Below are 22,097 nucleotides of genomic sequence, written 5' to 3'. Positions count from 1 at the left end.
TTACAATTAATAAATTTTATATTTAATATTAAGTAATAATTTTTAATTAATAATATGATTGAAATAATAGATATTTGGAACGCATATTTAAAAATAACAATAGCAATATTATTTGTTATTCAAAAAATCGTGGATTATGCATCTCTACTCTACAGATGTTAATGAATGATTGAAAATGCAGCCCGTAAGGAATTATTAAAATCTAATTTTATGTGTACTAATGTTTATATGTTATTGACTAAACATCTGTCCAGTTAAACGGAGCCTTTACATATGATTTGCTTTCTAAAGAGAACATTGGAATAGATCTTTAAAAATTAGTAGAGAGAAACTTTTTAACTGAAGAGAAAAAAAGAAAATAAATTAAGGAGTAACTGAGGAGTTTTTACTTTTTCGTATGTGAAGTATACAAATCGAAAATATTATAATTGTCCAAAAAAAAAATTGAGCTCGTGATTTTAATGAATTTATTTCAGAAATTACTGAGATTAAAAACATACTATTGGCATTAGGTTTGTCTGTTACGTCTGTGGGCAGGACAGGTTAAAACGCTTTGAGCTGCAAGCATGAAATTTAGTGCATGGTCTCTATTCCAAATTTATAAATTTCAATCAAATTTTGAATGAATTGTATTCATTGAATGTATGTCTGTCAGGTTATACGAATATAAATTAAACTGATTCCTACAAAACGAAGAGAATAGATGCATAAAATTTATTAAACACATTTAACATCTATAGTTTAAATATTTGTCAAATTTGAATCAAATCCATTAAGGAATCGGCCATCAATTGGTCTCTACTTTATAAATGTAAACATAACATCTCAAAAACACAATAAATAAATGGATTTTTGTAAATGATTTTTTTTATTAGAACTATAATTCTATATTCAGTTTTGATTTAATAGATCTGCAAAAAGGTGTCAAAATTATAAATTCGTTTATTCTACCTTATTAGCAGAAAATGTCCAGGATTACTATTGCGAAATCTTCTTGATATTGACCGTGCTATACCGTACAACAGTGTAGAAATGTCGTACAGTACCTTGAGTTAACATATTACGGCATCCCAGCCATTAGTTGTTTTAAAAAATTTTTAAAAAAAACTCTGAAGATCGCATTTTAATAGGCTATTTCGTAATTATTGCACGGTAATGGCATATGGTTAATAATACATACGAACATTTAATAGTAAGGAATATGAAAGAATGTTTCAGGACGGCCACTCCAACTGGTAATTTCAAAGACTAATTTCCATACTTTTTTGTTAGACAACATATTAGTTTCTGTTTCCACAGTTTTTATCTGAATTTCTGATTTCAGGGGTTCAGTTCAGTTATATTAACATCCCGTTTTAAAGCAACACTGGGGCTATTTTGGGACGGACCTCGTAATTTTGAACCTAGTTCAGATGACGAGGATGACACCTGAGCTGGCACCACCCCTCTGCACACCACGCCACACCAGCGGGAGGACGTTTGGTCATGACGAATTTAACGTGCAATAGACCCCCTTACACGAACCTGAAACCTTCCGGTTCCGAAACCGAGACCTTGCTTAATTTGTTTCAAAAGACTTGCACCATTCTGTCGATTGTTGCTCATTTGTCTAATTTTCTGTCAACATCTTAATGCATTCAATTATATCACAAGATAAAACAGAAATATATTAAAACAGAGGCATTTTAATATTTTTCCACCATTGCTTGATTCTAAATTTAAGTATAACCAAATTTCAATAAAATTTATTAAGAGCATGTGCTACACTGAGATCTACAACTCATGTACTCGGCATGAAAAATAAGAAAAATCTTCGCATCTTGATCACAATAAAAAAAAAAGCTATTATAAAAGTTAGTAACAACAATGTTAACGATTTAAGTTTCACTTCAACCATAAAAAAAATGTTGTTGTAAAATGCACTTAAAATATTAAAAAAAAGCAATTAAAAATTTAAATGAAAAAACAATATGGCAAACATTTTGCTACTATAGAATATATATATATATATATAGATATATATATATATATATATGCTGTAACATTTGGTAAGTTATTACGAAAATGCGCCAAAATTTCATAAATATATACAGTGACTCCCAAAATTGAGTATACACTATACTCTTTCTTCTTTAATTTTATTCTTTTTGATCTTAACATTTCTATTTATGGCTAATATTTATAAGAATGACAAAATATACATTAACAAAAATATTAGGCTAAAAAACAAAACGGAGGAATCAATAATATTTTTATTACAGTAATTTTTATGTCAAAGTTACAAATTCCAAAGTCGCAAAATTGAGTATACATCTAGCAAAATCTGTAAATAAAAAAAGATAAAGATAAATTAATATTTTGTTGCATATCCTTTTGCATTTAGAACAGCTTGTAAACGGTGTAGCATTGAGTTGACAAGAATTTGAGTTGTTTCGCCGGATATTTTCGACCATTCTTCTTGTAATACTCTTTTTAAGAGTTCCTTGCCCTTAATATTGTGTTTTTGAACTGATTTTCCTAATTGTGCCCACAAATTTTCAATCACATTGAGATCTGGAGATTGAGTACGGGTGTACAATTGCAATTTACAATTATACGTCAATCATAAATTAACTATTTTAGCTGTATGCTTCGGGTCATTATCTTGTTGAAACAGAAAACTAGACTCTAAACCCAAATTGTGGGCACTTTGTTTTAACTCTTTAACATCCAAGCACTTTTCAAGTGGCACTCCCTTTAACAGCCAGACTTTTTCAGCGTGGCTCTGAAAGACATGGACTTTTCCTAGCTGAGGGGCAGTTTAACCCCTCACTCTGAAGTAATAAAACTGTCGACGCTCTACCTTGAATAATTGCCTTGCGGTTTTCGACAACGAGATTCATTTTCCATCAGCTTAAGAGTTTTATTCTAATGTATTTATATTTTTTAGTGTGAAGTGTTTCGCTCATCATCTTTGTGGGGTATTTTTTTTTTACAAAAAATTTGAAATTTATTCTATAATTTAGAAAATAGTTTTTTTTTTTTTTTTTGTAAGTTTTATGTTAGGCTTACAAATCATTTAAATAAAAACTTGCTTTGCTAGCAATTTCAAAAACATTTTTATGTTTCATTTGATTCCCAATAGGCTTTTACATTTTTTTGTTGCCAAAATTAAATAATATGTCATATATTACCATGTAAAATTTTTTTGCATAGTAATGTAAAACATACATTATATATATATATCAATGCAATTAGTTCATTTTTTAACATGGTATAGATGTGAATGCTTTTCAGTGATAAACAAGATAATGTATTAAATCTTCATTTAATACCAAAATAAAAACAATCGTTGGATAAAAAAATGTTATTGCTCTTTTTGAAAGATGTTTCGAAAATAATATGTTCTTTCAACACTCAGCTAAGATTTTTTTTTATTGTCTTTAGCATTTTTTTTCAATATAAACGATTATCTTTATTGAATTTTTAAATATAAAATATTATTTTGCATTTACAATAGTGATACTAAGAGAAAAATTTAAAAAAAATTTTTAAAGAAGTTTTCACATTTTTTCCCTTAAAACCTTACACGTTCTTGCTTTTACATTAAATAATCGAAAAAGAATGTAGGGTAAACATAAATTCCAAAAATATCTTTATTTTGCCACTCATTTTTACTAATCTTTTAAAATATAACTATTAAAATTTTTTTCTAACCAAGGGAATGTATTACGTCAAATCTTATATATCTCATCTATCGAATTGTTTCGATAGATGAGTTAACATATTTTTAAAACTTCATTTAATAATGAAATACAAACATTTATGAAATAAAATTCGGGGGGAAAATTACTCAGCGAAATATATTTCGAAAATACATTCCTTCAGTTTTCAGCCTGAACATTTTACTAAAACATTACATTCTTCATAAACTAAATATGAAGATTTAACACATTTAAAATTACATTAATCATAAATATTACTTTTTTAGTATGAACTGTCATGTTGAATTTTTCAAGCTGAATTTCTGATTTTAAAATGTTATGTGAAGTTTTTTATAGTATTGTTAAGACAAGATAAATTTTTGAACGAAAGCTTCATGTTAAATTTCCACAAATTTACACACGAGGGAATCATTTGCAAATTTTTGATAATATGTACATTATATAACATTTTTTGACTCCTCATCTCTCGCTCTCTCGCTCATCTGACCGACGTTAGTTTCATCTCCTGCTTCTTTGCTTAGAATAAACGAGAGATCAGCTAAAGTATCATTTTTTGGCCAACCATCATCTGATAGATCACTGTCACTTTCATCAGAATCAAGTAAAATTGCTTTAATTTCTTCTTCAGTGTGTTCACGATTTCTTTTACTCATAATGAAGAAATAATAAGCGTTTCAATAGACAAAATTACTCTGATAATCCAAACACCCGATTCACAGTACATAAAATAAAGAGTAGCAATTCACAACTGAAGAGAAATTTTCAGAATGGCATTCTAAAAAGGAACTCAGTATTTATATAACTTATCTCACTCTTTAAAGAGGGCGATAAAAAATACTCCCAATCTTTTTTTTTTTTTTTTGTCTTTTAATTCTATTTTAAAAGCGGTAGTTTGTACACGGCCTCAGAATTTCCGACAGTCCTTTGATGAAAGAATAAGATGCTTGGAGTGTAAAACGACTTCCTTCCATAGTAACAACTGTCGCTACCCATTTTGTGAGAAAACTGCGATGTGAATAGGCCGCAGTGTCAATGCAATGGTTTGTCTTTATATCATTACAATAGTCTTACTACTGAAAAGGGCTTCTGATGCTTGTCCGAAAAATAAACAACGTGTCGGTATCCTTATATATCATTCATCGTTACCAGAGAACTTCAGTGGAAAATTTCTTTTATAAATGGCCATAAAAACTTTCCAATTTTGAGCTAACAACACGTGAAAATAGAAACTAAAACCCTTTCAAAATACAAAATGTACGCCAACAACCTATTTACTGAATCCCTCCTCAACCCCTACCGCCCTAAGGCATAGGGGAAACTACTGTGAAAAAGCCGCGATTGTCGAAGATAACGAGGACCTCCTGGAGTGTTCAGTAGAGGAGCCTCTTTTAATACCCATCTCCCCTAAAACGGCTAACAGCCGCCCCAAACCGACCCATGTGGATATTATAGGGTAAATTCTCAAACCGCCCCGCTAGAATCGAGAGGGTTAAATTGTTCTTCAATATGTCCAAATATTTGATTTTGTCCATGATTCCATCAATGAAAATTAAATTTCCCACTCCTTTTGCAGACACACAGCCTCATACAGGAAGTGAACCACCTCCATGCTTGACAGAAGCATTGGTGTTTTTAGGAAGAAGTTCAGAATTGGGCTTTTTCCAAACATAACATCGACCATGACTACCAAAAACATTGAACTTACTTCGTCACTGAATATTACTTGATTCCAGAAGTCCGGAGGTTTTGAAATATGACTTTTAGCAAATGAAATTCTTTTCTCTCCATTTACTTTGGAAATGAATGGTTTTGTTCTGGCTACGCGACCATTATAATTTGCTTTTCAGATTACTCTTCGAATTGTTTCTGAAACACACTTTCCAATTGTTATTGAAGTAAATGTAGCAATTTTTGTAGCATTCACCTTAGAATTGTTTGTTACCTCTCGAATAACTCTTCTCTTGGTCGTGCCACTGAGGATTTCTTTTCTTCCTCTTTCAGGTTTATTAGCAATTTGTACATACATTTTATACTTCTGGATAATTTTTTGAAAGCATCCGTGACTGCGTTGAATTTTCCTTGCAACTTCTCGTAGAGATTTACCATCTTCAGACAATCGAATAACAAGTTTCCGAATTTCAACATTTGTTTCATTTCTGGAGCTCATTATGATAACCAAAACGTTTGTTTTGGCTTGGAAATCAATGATTGCCAATTAAAGTAACAAAACTATTTCACTTATTCATTTTAAAATAAATAGTAGTAGTCAAGTCGCATATTTTATAAGGTGTATACTCAATTTTGTGACTTTGGAATTTGTAACTTTGACATAAAAATTACTGTAATAAAAATATTATTAATTTCTCCGTTTTGTTTTTTAGCCTAATACTTTTGTTAATGTATATTTTGTCGTTCTTATAAATATTAGCCAAAAATAGGAATGTTAAGATCAAAAAGAATAAAATTAAAGAAGAAAGATTATAGTGTATACTCAATTTTGGGAGCCACTGTATATGTCTTGACATCTCATTTCATGTTACCTCAGCATTTGTTTTAGCATGATTGTTACATTGCAGTAACTTCAGAAGAAACCAATTTTCATATTTAACATACACCAATTCATCATTTGGATCTGCTGGATAATTATCAAGATATTGTGCAAGTTGAGGTTCGAAATCGCAACGTTAGGGTTCATAGCCGAGTAACAAAGCCACTAGACAAAAGTGTACACTCTTCTCCGGAAGTTGTTAACTGGCTTATAATGTTACCACTACAATAGTCCCTCAGCAGTGAGTCGGTAGAGTTTATCGCGCCAGTTATGGCGAGCGACGAACGTGATTATCGCGCCAGGCGTTATGGCGAGCGATGAACGTTGTAATCGCGCCAAGTGTTATGGCGAGCGTGTGTGAGTGGTTGCTGACGGTAGATGGAGCCACGACAGCAGAACGAAGGATGCGGTTGTTCAGAACCAGGGTCACCAATGTGCGGGTTGAGGTTCGAACTCGTAACGTTAGGGTTCATAGCCGGGTAACAAAGCCACTAGACAAAAGTGTACACTCTTCTCCGGAAGTTGTTAACTGGCTTATAATGTTACCACTACAACATGTTCAAAACAGTACATTTTCCCCTTTTATGATGAATGTGGAACCATCAGTGCAATGGAATGCAAAAAAAAGATGTAGAAAATAAATAAAAACACGATTTTATTGCATCGCGACATACAAGAGAACTACAAGTTATATGCAAATATAAAAGAAACCTAAAAAGGATGCAATTGTCACAGTTAGCACTATATCGCCACTTTTTCGAAAAAGATTCGCAAATGAATGATTGAGTTATATTTTGAGAACTATAAGGCTTTACTTTGAATGTTTTTAAAGTTTTCAATTTCTTTTTACTCCCTTATTCATCATTGAAATTTTCAAAAATATGTGAAGTTATTGTAATATTTTTATTGGTTCAGTATAAATTATTTTTGCACATTTATTGGTATTTAAAGTCAATAATTTTAAAGAGTTAAATTATTAATTACATTAATATACTTTGTCATTGCACAATATTACACCTAGTCACTAGGCATCGTAGATGAAGGCATTCAAGAAAATTGCTTCATACATAAAGCATCAAAATAAAATGAGAACGTTCATAAGATTTTAAAATATGTAATTACTAACAATTTATCTATTTTGCAATATTATTTTTGATTTTGATTGTAAGAAAATGTTTATTTACATATATACATACACAGACTGCCTTTTTAAATTTCTTATCTCCTTCCCCAAATGTCAAAAAGGCGACAATTACAGTCTTCGAAGCAATTTCTAGGTATAGTAAAATGACTATAGGTAGTGACAATACCAACTGGTAAAATATTGTTTAGTTAGCATTCCTTTCTCGAAAATGATAAAAATAATTGAGAGGGATTCCGATTACAAAGTTGTAGAATGTAATCAATTTAGTACAAAAAGCATTTTATGCAAATTAATGTTAACGCCAGAACTCTCAAAATACACATACACAAAATACACATGTTTGTTCATGATAGTCGATAGTGTCACAAAATAGAAAAACAATTATTACTTATCAGATACCTTTTGTTTCATGGTTCAAATTGCTCTCGTTAACAGAGGTTTAGACCATTGTTTGAATTTCATTTTGCTTATTTTTTTAGTATATTAGTTGAAGCGTTAACACACGAAACATCAATCATCCTGCAATGTAGGTGCAAAAATCGCATATATTTGTTATTTGTGTTATTCCTACAGGAAAAAGTAAATTGGAATCATTTTTTTTTTTTTTCGTTCGAGAAATAGCATTTCTTCTTCCATCCACGTCTTGTGCCGTCACGAAAATGCGAAAGATGAACGCATGTGAAAATGATTGATTTCGCGGTTCGCAATAATTATTTTAATAGTGAATATTGGTGCCAAGTTTTTAAATAAGTTGAAGATACAGGTTTGTCTTTTTGTGGTTTATTGGTTAAAGAAACATAACATCAACAAATTTAGAGTAAACATTTCTTGATAAGCAAAAGACACATGATTACGCATTCGAGGTCAAATCAATATTAATACGTACATCGTATCCAAAAAAAATATTACAAGGTGTAGCAGGCCTACAGAGCTATACATACCATAATATTCGACAGAGAGCGGAGATCACATCTAACATAATTCATGACATTCTTCACTTCTGGTTTAAAAAGAAAATATTCTAGCATAAACAGCGAGATCACAGGTATTTGCACGAATCACAGCTTGCTCCGTCCAAGAAGACCACGTGGTTTACTGAATTCTTAACAGCATGTATCATAAACGAACACGAACGGATAATAAGAATAAACAAATGTGAATTTAAGCTTTCTGTTCTTAGTATTAATATGTTCAAAATGTCTTTCTGGGCTAAATCGATAAATTTCTTCCACTTCGAATTGGCATTTCCCCTTCTACCTTGCATCGTTTTCGAGATAGGAAATTTAAAGCATTTCGCCAGATGGTGCGGAAAGTCATTACATCACATTTCCATTTTACTGTACCAAAATGTCACTCAAGAAATAGACAGTTCTTCTAGCCAAATTATATCCCTTACTGATCCTCCCATCTGTAGGAATGAAATTTGCGAAATATTCTTTTCCGAGTTCAATTTCCAAAATAAAACACAACCTGCTTCTATCACCAAAATGCTTTTTTCAAGAAACTGTCAACAAAGAATTTCAAGATTATTTTGTCATCGTCACAGATGTATCTAAATCGCAATTTACCACCTCTATCGCAGGCCTTTCAAATACTTAAACCTTCAGCTATCGTATTCATTCTATTAATTCCATCTTTACAGCCGAAGTTTTAGCAATCTATCTTGCCACTGATAATTCAATGGCAAGTAGATTGCCGCAATTCCAGGAAGAAATCTTCTGTTGTTAACAGATAGTTTTTCTTATTCTTCAAGCCTTGAAAAATTTATCATTCAAATCTCAGAGAAATATTCATAGAATAGGCAAAAAAATTCTAATTAGAAAAAAAAAATCAATAAAAAAATTCATATTGATATGGACTCCAGGGCATTCAAATATTACTTGGAATGAAAATTCGGATTATCTCGCAAAAACAGTCACTGCATCATACCCATATTTTGAATGGATTAATGTTGAAGATTTCAAAATATGCACCCAATTTATCAAAATAGCAAGTACCAAGAAGCTGTAGGCGATATTCCATCTATTCTTTCCTTCGCATCATGGCTTAAAAATAGATTAGAAGATGTTATAGAAGCACGTCTAATTACTGGGAAGGTCATCACCTCAGCTCTACTGCATAAATTTGTAACAAACCTGACTGTCTCTCCTATAATAAAAAATGACATTGAATATATTCTCGTGCATTGTTTGAAGTATTCAACTCAAAGAGCATATTTTACTTATTATATTACTTTCTCTATACTTCTTATTGGAGAAAATACTTTCTTATACTTCGTATTGGAGAAAATAAAAATTATATCTACAATGAACTTCATGAGTCTTGAATTTGATGGTTCTCAATCTCTGGATGTTGCTATTATCTGCAGAAAATGGTATAACAGTTCAAGTACTGAACAAAAATGGATGTATCTCTAAAAATATAAATAAGATAAATATATAAAAAGAAATGTATGAGAAGACAAACAAACAAAAATGTATGGAGATTAAATATTTAAATAATAAAATATATCAACAATTTCGTTTTCATTGAGTCATGTTGGTACAAAGAGGTTTCAAAACATTAGGAGTTAGAAACAGAACAATCTTCTTAATCTTTTAATGCTCTTAGAATGTCTTACATCTTTATGTTTCAATACCTTTTAATAGAGCCATTTTTGCTTTTATTCAATTTATCAATTTTTTTAAAGTTTTCTGCAGATACTGTTGACAGTTTGCACCTGCTAATCTTTTTATACGGGAATTTTCCCTAAATATTAGTTCATCAAGCATGCAAACATTTAACAACTGGAATAAAACCCTGCACAATTTAGAAGTGAAGTTTAAATTCATGCAACTAGAAAATAATTATTCTTAATGAGGATTAACCAAAATTAACACATACACATGTTTTTAAAATGATACGCAGCTTGTTTTAGCAAATAACTATGTAGCTTTATCCTGCATTTATTTTTTTAAGACTTTTGATACTGAATTTCCATGAAAAGTATTGAAAACATTTTTAAAAAAATAATTCTTTAAAAAAATTTATTTTGTGCAAGTTATTATAATGAAAAAAGTATTCATAAAGTACAAATTATTAAATTATACTTTTTACGAGTGACAAATTAACAGATTACAAAAGATATGCTACGATACATCCTAAAAATTCTTTTATTAGTAATAAGCATTTCATCTGTAGTTAAAGAAATATCATTACTGTTTTAAGAGTTGAGCAAAATTGTAAAAATACACCATATTTACGTAACTAAACATAATAATGAATATTCTTAGATTTCAGTTTCATAATTATTTTCAACAAAACAAGCTTTTGTATTTATAAGCTGAACTCAGTATAAAAGTGTATGGTTTTAGAAAAATTTAGACTGTGTAATATGCATGAAAGGAATACAAAGTTAGTATAAATAATTATAAATTTATTGAAAATGAGCTGAATAACAATGAACACTTCACAAGTATGATCTAAATATCCAACTTAACATGTATGAAAACAATAATACAAGTATAAATACTGATTGGAATAAAATAAAGTAATAGATAAAAAGAATTTGAAATGAAAAAATAATTAATATTACCAAATTCAGCACTTTGAATATAAGAGAAAGAAATAATCAGAACCGGCCAATTGCTTAAATCAATGGATACAAAACATTAAATGGAAATTAATCTTGGGATGCAGAAATTCTTTGTACCCAAAATAAAAAAATAAAAAAAACATCTATAACTATCAAAATAAAATTTTCAGAAAACACAATTAAACCTTTTTTAATAATATCAAAGTTTTTAAAAATATTTGATTAATAACAGAAATATTTAATACTCATTTTTAATTCATAAATTAAAAATACCTAAAATAACCTTATTAAGCATTTCATAATTTTTCCCCCCAAACTTCAAGTTTATTTTTACTTATCATGATAAAGTTTAAATGAAAACATAAAATATGTTTAAGCGAATAAAAATAATAAATAAAGGCTACAATATGATATAAAAATGGAAAAATATTAGAATCTACTATTTCAATGATTTAGAATTTTATATTTGAAAATATGAGTTAATTTTAAATTAAACATATTATTTTATATCGGTAAAAATATTTAAAAAATAATCCTAATAATGAAAAGATTTACTTATAATTAATATGGAATTTCACAGAATTATTACATTTTAAATGCTTATGTGTGTTAAAGGTATAATTCAGTTAGTATTCTGAATTAACAAATTTTTTTGTGTGTGCAGTTATAAATTTATCCTTTTCATAATAATGATTCTTCCACAGGTGTTGCGACAGCTGAGAATTAGTAAGAAATACTGCATTGCAAATTTCACAAACATGGGATTTTTTATTATTATGCAACCGCATATGCAATTTAAATTGATTTCGAGACAAGAAACTAAGATCACACTTGTTACAGTTATAAGGCTTATTATTTTTATGCTGCATAAAATGATCAATTAATTTTTGACGATTAAGGAATTCTTTATTACAAATTTCACAAACAGTACGATGTTCCGGCAAGTGGTCTAGGCTATGGCGCTTAAAGAGTCGTTCATTACTAAAATGTCGATCACATACCAGACACACATATGAACCACCATGATCCATTAAATGCACAGTCAATCTTTTTTGTGTTTTGAAAGTTTTATCACATGAATTGCAGGCAAAAGGTCTGATGTTAATGTGGACTTGATAATGCCTTTGTAAATCAATCTTACAGTGAAATTTTTCATTGCATATTTCACACTCAAATGATTTGGTGACAATATGAGTTTGACTATGAATTATCAGATTATTTTTAGAGCTGAAGTATTTATTACATTCTTTACACTGAAAACATTTTCCAAAATGCTGTCTATGATGAGTTTGCATTTCTGTCTCATTGGGAAAAGGTTTATCACAAATGTTGCAAACATAAATATCAGAAAGCAATAAAAGGTGAAGTTGCTGATGAGCACCTAATTCTAATGAACTTGAAAATGTTTCGTTACAAGTGAAACATGTTATTTCCTCATGTTGACAACAATGTTCAGCATGATCAGTAATAGTTGAAAAGGATTCCCCACACGCTTCGCACCTGAAACGATTCTCCAAGATATGAGAGGCAGTGTGGTTATTCAAAGATCTTTTACAAGAAAACTCTTTAAGACAAACGAAGCACACATACGATTTTTGAGACTCGGATTGCGATAAAATTAATTCAGAAGTTTTGACACTATTAGCATCGCTAGTAATATCACTTAACAATTCACCTTCCATAATAAATATTAATTTACGCTTATCATCAAATTTAACATATACTGGATCTAAAATCGGTACGCAATATCAAATTAAAATTGAAGCAATGATTTTCAAAAACTAATCCATCTTACCGCCTTCAAACGAAAAAAAGAAAATTAAGTTTTTGTTTTGATTGTATTTATATTGGGTTGCCATGGAATATTTGCAAATATTCAAAGAAAAATGCAATGGAATGTCAAAATATTAATGCTTGGCAAGCAACACATACCTACATTAATTTTCAAGAGTTTGCAGTCTTCTGTTTTTATCATACGCGAAAAAAAGTCAGAATCATTCACTATCTGTTGTGATAAATAATTGTTTTAGCTTTGTGAAATAGTTTACTTGTTAAATTACGATATATTGGTCATTTGGCAAAGAGGTAGTTATGCATACTAATATTAATTTCAAATACTTTCTTACGTAATATCAGCATTCTTTCATCAATGAACACTTTTTCTGTTTTATGATACAATATTGGAAGGGCATTTGGCATAATTTAAATGTTCTAAAATACGGCCCCTGCACAGTGACTAGTGAAGGACAGCGGCAGAAAGGCAAACGTCTTGTTCGCCAATACCAGCTCATATCTCTCCGAGCTAGGGATGACGAATATTTTCATAGCGGTTATTACGTAACCAATATCAAAAAGTCACAAATACAAGTGATCAATACTTTTCAAAGAGGGGTGTGATTCAAATCCTTCATACGATCTTACTGATGATATTTCGATTACAAGTTTTGGATCACGATAGAAACTAACAATCGATACGATATCACTGAAATTTGCCGGAGCGGTGATGATACGATCTGTCCAATGGAAGCTCTCGAAAGAAATCTGTGATTGGATAAAAAAGTGAACGGACCGGTTATTGGAATTATCGTATCGTATCATTAAATTGCATATCACTGAAATTTATCGGAGCGGTGATTTCACCGGAAAGTGCGAGGCTTCACTGGAAAGTGCGAAGTCACCGCTCAACTTTACGGGAGTGACCGATATTCGTATTTGATGATATACTATTCCATACAGATCATTTTTTATTGCTCGTGACACGATTAAATTTGATCACATGTACTTTGTTGGCTGCTGGCGCCATCTATTGGTAGAATATAGGACTAAAGTAAACATTTTAAAGAAATGACATATATTTTTAACTCATCTTTTCCAGAAAATGGTTCACTCTAATAAATAAATTAAATAAATAGTTTTGAGAAAAAAAAATAAAATTTCAGAAGTAAGCTGAAACAGATAAATTAATTCAATCACACGTTAATTAAATTAGTAAATTAAGTATTAATTACAATTAATAAATTTTATATTTAATATTAAGTAATAATTTTTAATTAATAATATGATTGAAATAACAGATATTTGGAACGCATATTTAAAAATAACAATAGAAATATTATTTGTTATTCAAAAAATCGTGGATTATGCATCTCTACTCCGAGCCGCTTTGATCACAGCGATTTATTGTATTATCTTCATCAATTTATTGTATCGTTCTGAATAATGAAATGTGTAGCAACATTATGTCATTATGGTAGCCAAAAGTAAATAAATATTATTTTTGTCTTTTTTTTCTTTCTAAAATTTGATGCAAATAAAAGTAAACGAAATATTAAAATTAAGTGTAAACAAAAATCGTAAATAAAAAAAATGTTAATTTTTATTAGAATCAGTAAAGTATTATTGTATTGTTATATACCTTCATACAAGATGCTTCACCGGAAAATAAAACATCTTAAAAACAAACATGAATAGTTTCTCTCATTTTAAATATTTCTATACAATCAGTTATCTTGATGAAATTGCAAATTCAAACCACTATTTAAATTCCAAACGAAAATTTCGTTTCTGATATAAACAAGCGAGTCATGAACATGAGAAAATAGGTTTTTGATTAATAAGCAAAAGTAAATATATCTTCATAATATAAGCGAATGAATCATGCGAATAGTATCTGATAAACAAGAGTCAGTATGTAATCTGTAATCAGACTTAATATAAATAAATCAGGAAGGTCGTATTTCTCTTCACCAAACATTCTTATCAATCAGCAAAAAACCAATTAGTATTTTGAAATGCCAGATAAATGTTTAAACTGAAATAAACTAAATTGAATAAGAAGAACTTGAAATAAATGCTATAAATGATAAAAGTGTCAAGTATAGAAATTATAAGCAAAAAAAAAAAAAAAAAAATCTGATAAAAGAGTTTTATACATGGAGAGAGAAATGGGCTATGAATTGGATATTTTTGCTACGTTTTGGGGCTAAAATGAATTTATTTATTTGTAAATTCGTATAAGAATAACAAAAAAAAAAAAAAAAAAAAAAAAAAATCTTGCTTTTTTTTTGTAGTTATAATATTAGCGTTGAAAAGAGCCTTTTATAATGCGTTGTTTTAAAAGAAAATATATATCAAATAATATCCAAATACTCCATTTTGCTCGAATTAAATTTAAGAAAATAATTTATCAATCGATGCTACAATCATTGAAAATTTAAAACTGATGATGGAATACGAATTAAAATCTTTACTTTTATAAGAAATAAATTGATCATTTAATTTCTTACCAAAGTAAAATTTAAAAAAAATTGGAAAATATTATTTTGAAATTAAATAAAGACATTGAGTTAATATTGCATTTTTTTAATAAAAAAATAAAGCTAAAATTTCAACATTTAAATAAATGGAAATGTTTTGATTTTTTTTTAATGAAATTTGTATTTGTTTCAAAGTTTAATGCGATTATATAAGTTTTGAGAAATCATTTGATTAATTATTTGATATCAATTATTGATGAACAAGCATAGTTAAAAATACTTGTAATTTTAGAAGTCATGAGAATCTCCTAAATAATGTATGCATATGTTTCATAATTATGTCATGAAAAAATTCTGAAATAAAAGTTACTTTATGCTTAAGATCAGAAAGACTGAGAGAGAATCTAATATTCTTATAAGATTTAAAATCACTTTAACCAGTTATCTGAGAAACACTAATCTTTCCAAAAGATGAAAAACAATTTAAAATTTTGATGAGACGAGAAAATAGATCTGCCTTAAATATCAACCAATGAAACCTAGAAATTTATCCTATCATACCTAGAATTTTATACCTAGAAATTTCTAGGTATGAAATACCTAGAAATTTATTTAAAAATTTGTAAACGTTAGAGAAAAATTGCATAACTAAATATATAATTACAAAATAAGTGTTAAAATTTTAATTTGGTGTTTTTTTAAAAAAATATTTTAAAGCGATATGGTTTGCAGCTGTCTTTGAAGAAAATAATAATTTTAGAAATTACCATTAAAACCATTGAAATTTCGTTTCTTTTCATATTAATTAAAATTAATTCTAGAAAATTCCTATCCTCCAAAGTATATTCAAGTTTATAGATTCCTTGCCTTATTTTTTACGTTTTTATTGCTTTTTCCAATTTTTATTGATCATCAGACTCTTACGGCCGTATTCACCAAACCGGTTGCTAAACATCGGATCGTTCAACCCATGATCAACGATTAATCATCAACCAATGATCATTGGTATTCACGAACGGTAATTTCACGACTAAGCATCAAGGTTACGACAATCAGCTTTTTCTGCCTTTTTCAACCGGAAATGGATCTTCATTAGTCTATATATATCACATGATTATCAGCTGATGGGTGGCGCTGTTTCGTATTTTTGTTGTTATTTTGTTTCTTTCCCAGATGTGTACAAGGATCAAACGAGAAAACGAAGGTGATATTGTCTAGTGATAATCTCACCGATTTGCTTACATGATATTATAGCTTTTCGTAGGATTGTTTCTCTGACTATACGTTATTAACCAAGTATATTTTACATTTCCACTGTATTATTATGTAATAAAACATTTGAGCATTTGCTCTCTTTTGAATTGAGAATATGCATATTAGCTGTGCTTTGAATAGTTTTCCAATGAATTAAACTTTTACAAAAGGTCTATCTGAATTAAATTTTTGAAAAAAATGCATATTAACCTTAAATTAGTTAATTTACTTATGGAAATATTTAAACATTTTTTATATAATTATAGAGTATATACATAAACAATAGAAATAACAAACTGCTGCAAACTGATTTCGCAAGTGAGGAGTTCATTGAAGTTTCTTCTAAACAATGAGTTTAACAAAAATTGTAGTATCCTGTATTTTTAATATAATAAAAGAGGAGGAAATGTAGTGTATAAAATCTTGCTTACAAGTATTATGACTTCCATATTAGTAAATAATTTTCATTTACACAAAATATTTCAATTTCCAAAGGTTATTTAAATTGTAATGAAAAGCAATGATATCTCTGGCAATCCCATATAATTGTTTGCATGAAGTTTATAGCATATATTACAAACTTCTCTTTAAGATTGTTATTAGACTTTCAGCATTTATTTTTAAACAAATAGGTTTTAAACTTCCACAATATATTATATTTTAAAAAAATACTAAGATTGTTTTTGGTGTAAATATTTAAATATGTATTAGCTGTCTACATATTCAGTAGTTTTTGAGATAATTTTTTTCCCTCAAAACTGAATAAAAGTAAAAAATACTTATTCTGTGGTATGCTTTTATTTCTATCGAAAAGCAAATATGGAAAAATTTTCTTTTATTAACTATCAGAATATTAAATTTTTACATATATTTTGTTAAAAAGATAGAAATTTATAGTTATAAATGTCAGAATATATACATATAAGAAGAATATATACATTCAGAATATATGCTGCAAATCAGAAGATTCAAATTATAAACAAAAGTCAGTGAAAATTGTATATGAATATTGAAGACCAACAGCTATTTCACCAAAATAAATATTCATGCAATAAATTTGAATAGTATATAGTTATTGTGGAAGTGAAGAAGCTCATTTATACCTCATATCTAAAACTTTTTGTAAACAATGAATTTAGCAACTCTTTAAATTTGAATGGGCTAATTGTTAGCTTGACAACATGTACTTGACATTACAAATCAGTATAAAAATAATGTAAATATTGATGAAAACCATACTTATTTTAGAATTGATATCCCTGAATGAAATAAATGATTAATTTGCACATCATAAGCATTCACTTTTGTTCAAATAAATTGAGTGGCAAAACATCTACAATTAACAATACATTTTTTAACACTTTCTGCTTGATGATTCAAACTTAATCAAAAAGCAACACAGTTTAACTTGATTAGCCTGTCAGAAACTAGTAATGATATTTTAATTCTTTCAAGTTAATGTGAAATTCCATTTGTTTCAACAAGTTTTTGCCTTTTTTTTTTTTTTTTTATTCCCAGGATTTTGTACCAAAAAAGTTATTAATTTTTTGATATTTTAACATTTAGTTTCTACTCATACTTGAATAATATCTGTCACTTTATTATATTAATTTCCAACGATGTTTTTAATTATTCATATCTTCATGACAATCATTACTTCCTGAAATCATAAACCTATGAGCACAACATCTAACTAAATACTGTTAAGTCAGCATAATTTCCTTTGTTTAATTGTCAAATTTTTCAACTCAGGATCTTGTGTATTTAAACAAGGAATCTCTTTCTATATTTAAATTTGATGAAAGATGATCCAAATTAAAATGTTTCAAAAAAGTAAAAGAATTTTTCACAAAATTTTTTTTCTTGAAATCATCTTAAATATTATTCTAATAGGTTACATTAAACTGTCAGTTAAATTAAATTGAATTTTTAAAATAAAAACCTCTTTTTTAAAATTTTATATTTGCATCATAATTTGTAGAAATTTGAATTAACTCGGATAAGTTATTATCTATACTTGTTTTTCAAATTCCAAAATTTTCAAATCCCAATTAATCTATTTTCTTTGTTTTTCACACACTTCTCAGAATGTCTTAAAATATGCAAAATTAAAAAAGGACTTCTGTATACAAAAATCTATTTTATTCAAATTTGACTCGAAAAGTAACATATATGAATTACAAAAGAAAATTCTGACAGAGAAGTTACAGCTTCTACAAGCATTAAAACAAAGTTCCATTAAAGGTACTTTAAAATATAACATTCATGCTGATTATTAATTCAAAATTCTTCTACAAGAATTACAAGAAAGTGTCAATAGAGGTGCAACATTAATGCTGATTCTTAATACAAAATTCTTCTATATGTGTCTTTTTATTTCTCTAATACATATACATATTGTAATAAGATAATGAGCACATAAAACCACTAAAAAATAACTACACTGATATGAGTCATACATGCATGTCATTTTCTATAAATCATAAAAAGAACAACATCAAATTAAAAATACATTTGATTTTCAAAGATGGGAATAAGGAATTATTTAGTCATTTCTATACAGATAAATTCAAAAAATAATCAGGTAGAGAATACATTAGAAATAATGTTAAAATTTGTTATGTAATGAGAAGGAAAACATTAATAAAAATTGGTAATCATTTTCAGCAGATAACAAAGGTCAAAATTTGATTTCTTTAAAAAATTTTAATTTTATACACATTGTTGAAGATTAAAGCTGAAGTAAACTAATATTGTAAAAGAGATTAGCTATATTGAGTAACTAAGCACATTATTATATCACACAATTTATAAGTAACAAAAGTAATTTCTTTAAATTTCTAATTATTAATCATAATAAAAACTGCAATAATTCTTTTTCTATAAAATAAATAATAACATAAAAAATCAATTTACTAAAAAAAAAAAAAAAACTTATATACCCATGTGAAAACAGTGTACAATCATGGAAATGAGTCATACAGGAAAGTTTCAAAAATACAAAAAGCAATCCTGTATAATCATCACCAGACAGATGAAAAAGATTTTTTTGTTTGTTGCTTTTCTTTCTTTCTTTTTTCTTTTCTTTTTTTTTTTTTTTTCTTTCAGGAGGAAAAGGTTGTTCCTTATTTCTTCCATATCTTTGCAAGTCTTTAATCTGAGAAATGTGAAATAAGAATTAATTATATTATAAATAACTAATGAAAAAAATTGCTAATTTAACAATAATACTTACATGACATACTTAAAAATTGATAGTATAAACACAAATATTATAATTTATTTGATTATAATATTAAATATTTTAAATATTATAAGATTTGATATAAGACAAAAATTCCATTTTTTGTAACTAAATTTAGAATTCATTTATACAGTACTTTTTAAAACTTTTTTTATATATATAAAAAAAAGACATAAGATATTCTATTCTCAATCACTAGAAATGTGCATTCTAAAATATTTGTAAGTGATTTCAGATAACTTTGGAAAATATTCTACAGAAAGAATATTTTTTTTCCTAATCTTAAAATATTATTTGTTCAACGAAAACATATTTATTATTTAGGTGGTTGTTTCTCAAAAACCCTTCTTGCTTTATTCATACAAAAATCTGCCGTAATCTTTGATATACAGTGGTATAATGGTAGAGGTAGAAGAATAAGATTTTTCAATATGGAATAAAGCATAATTAAAATGTTAAGTTTATATTGCAAATAATCTTTAATACTTGAATTCTTTATTATATTTTTACAGATTTACAAAATTGAAAAATAAAAGGAGCAAGGTTAAAATTGATTAACATGTACACTGTCTATGTAAAGAATGGGAAAATTTTCTTATAGCATAACAAATGCAAAAACTGTTACAGATGAATTCTAGTTATAAAAGTAATATTAAAAGTTAATTAAAAATGATTTGAAAAAATATTACATACATACATTATCAATTTTTAATAACTTATATCGCCATAATAACATAATTAAAAAAACTATAAGACTACACAAATGATATGAATATGTATAGATATGAAATAACTTATTTTATTAGCAAGTCATTAGATTAACCAGATAGAAAATATGCAATAAAATGTTTTTAATGGAAGTATTTTAAGGAACAAAAAACTGTAAAACAGTATTGACAAAAAACAGTATAATCGTACTAAACTTGATGAGTTTTCTAAAAGGTATTAATAAGTTTAGAAAATTCTTTTAATTATAATTCCTTTGCTTCAAAAATTTGAATGTTCACGGAATTATACAAATGACAGATTCTAATTTTAATTCCAGAAAATAATAATCAAAAATCAACTCGGATATAATAACAATAAAAAGGGATTCCCATATGAACGATGTAAAAGGGATAAATGTAAACATACCTCAAGTCGCTCAGATTCATTATTTGGTAGGTAAATGAATCTTGGCCTCATTTCAGCTATACATCTAGATACTTCATTTATAGCCCGGCAACATGATGACTGGATAGTTTGATTGAAATCACCAATTATTTGTTGACGACTTCCTGAAGCAAAAAAACGTAAGGCAATACACAATTTCTCTTCAGTAGTTACCGCACTGTTTCGTAAAATATTGGTGCTTAATTTCTCCTTCTCAAAGATAAAATGCATTGGAAACAAAATCACATTCATCTAACAAATCCAAATCAGAAACTCTGTCAGTGTAAATTATTCACCTCCTATCTGATATCAACTACAATAGTTCCAATGTATCTAAATCCTCCATGTTTGTTTGAAAACTAATGTAACAGTTGTCCTTCTTGAGAACTGCGCATGCGGAAAACCGTTGATCAAATTTGATTATCGGAAGTCCGTGAATCAAAAAATGGGGCAAAACAGGGGGAAATCGTCAACCGATTTGGTGTGGTGAATACCGATTTGACTGCTGATCAGCGTTTAATCATCAGCCGATGTTTAACAACGGTTGGTGAATACGGCCGTTAGAATGACAAAGTTAGTAAAGAGAATTGAAGTCTCAGAACGGAAAAGTACAGAAATTCGATACATAAGAAAAAAAAAAAAAATGAAATAAGGTAAGACAGTTCAGAAGTTCTATACCCCTGATGGATGAACCATTACTGATCAAAAATACAGATATTCGTCAAATTTTTGAAATCGAATTTTTCCATAATTACAATGCTCTACTTTCTGTTTGTATTCTTTGTACATTAGAAAACAATATGAACAGTAGTCTAACTCAGTCAAGTTCCTATTCTCAAATTCATATCACCATAAAATTCTCTGTCAACGAGTGAAATGTAATTTATAGGAATTTATTTTTGACTACATCATTTTTAGCAGGAGGTGTTGCATTTGGGTTAATATAGAATTATTTTCAGAACCTTATCAGAGACGAATTTTCGATTAGGTAAGCTATCTAGAGTCACTGGGTCATTTAAAATATTAAGATGATCTTAATATTCGCTCAGTATGATTGTTCATTTTTGTATCTACTTCACTATACTCACTTTTTATTTTCGCATATACAAAAAGAAAGTTGGATAATTTTCCAAAAAATTGATGAATATCCCTATTTCAGACTTCTCACCGTCCACAAAATATATCCTTTGGATTTTGCCTGTTTTTCTGTGAACCATAACT

General features: G+C 28.2%; 1 protein-coding gene across 1 annotated transcript; it reads right to left on the bottom strand.

Moving 5' to 3' along the window:
• Positions 1-9,496: 9,496 nt before the first annotated feature.
• LOC129975455 (gastrula zinc finger protein XlCGF49.1-like) lies at positions 9,497-12,652 on the bottom strand. Its single transcript, XM_056088517.1, has 2 exons — positions 11,972-12,652; positions 9,497-9,544 (listed from the first exon to the last, which is right to left on the bottom strand). The coding sequence occupies exons 1-2, from the start codon at positions 12,650-12,652 to the stop codon at positions 9,497-9,499; spliced, it is 729 nt and encodes a 242-aa protein (XP_055944492.1).
• Positions 12,653-22,097: the final 9,445 nt, after the last annotated feature.

This window comes from Argiope bruennichi, chromosome 7 (genome assembly GCF_947563725.1).
Source record: "Argiope bruennichi chromosome 7, qqArgBrue1.1, whole genome shotgun sequence".
NCBI lineage: Eukaryota > Metazoa > Arthropoda > Arachnida > Araneae > Araneidae > Argiope > Argiope bruennichi.
This window is presented reverse-complemented; position numbering and strand designations above follow the sequence as displayed.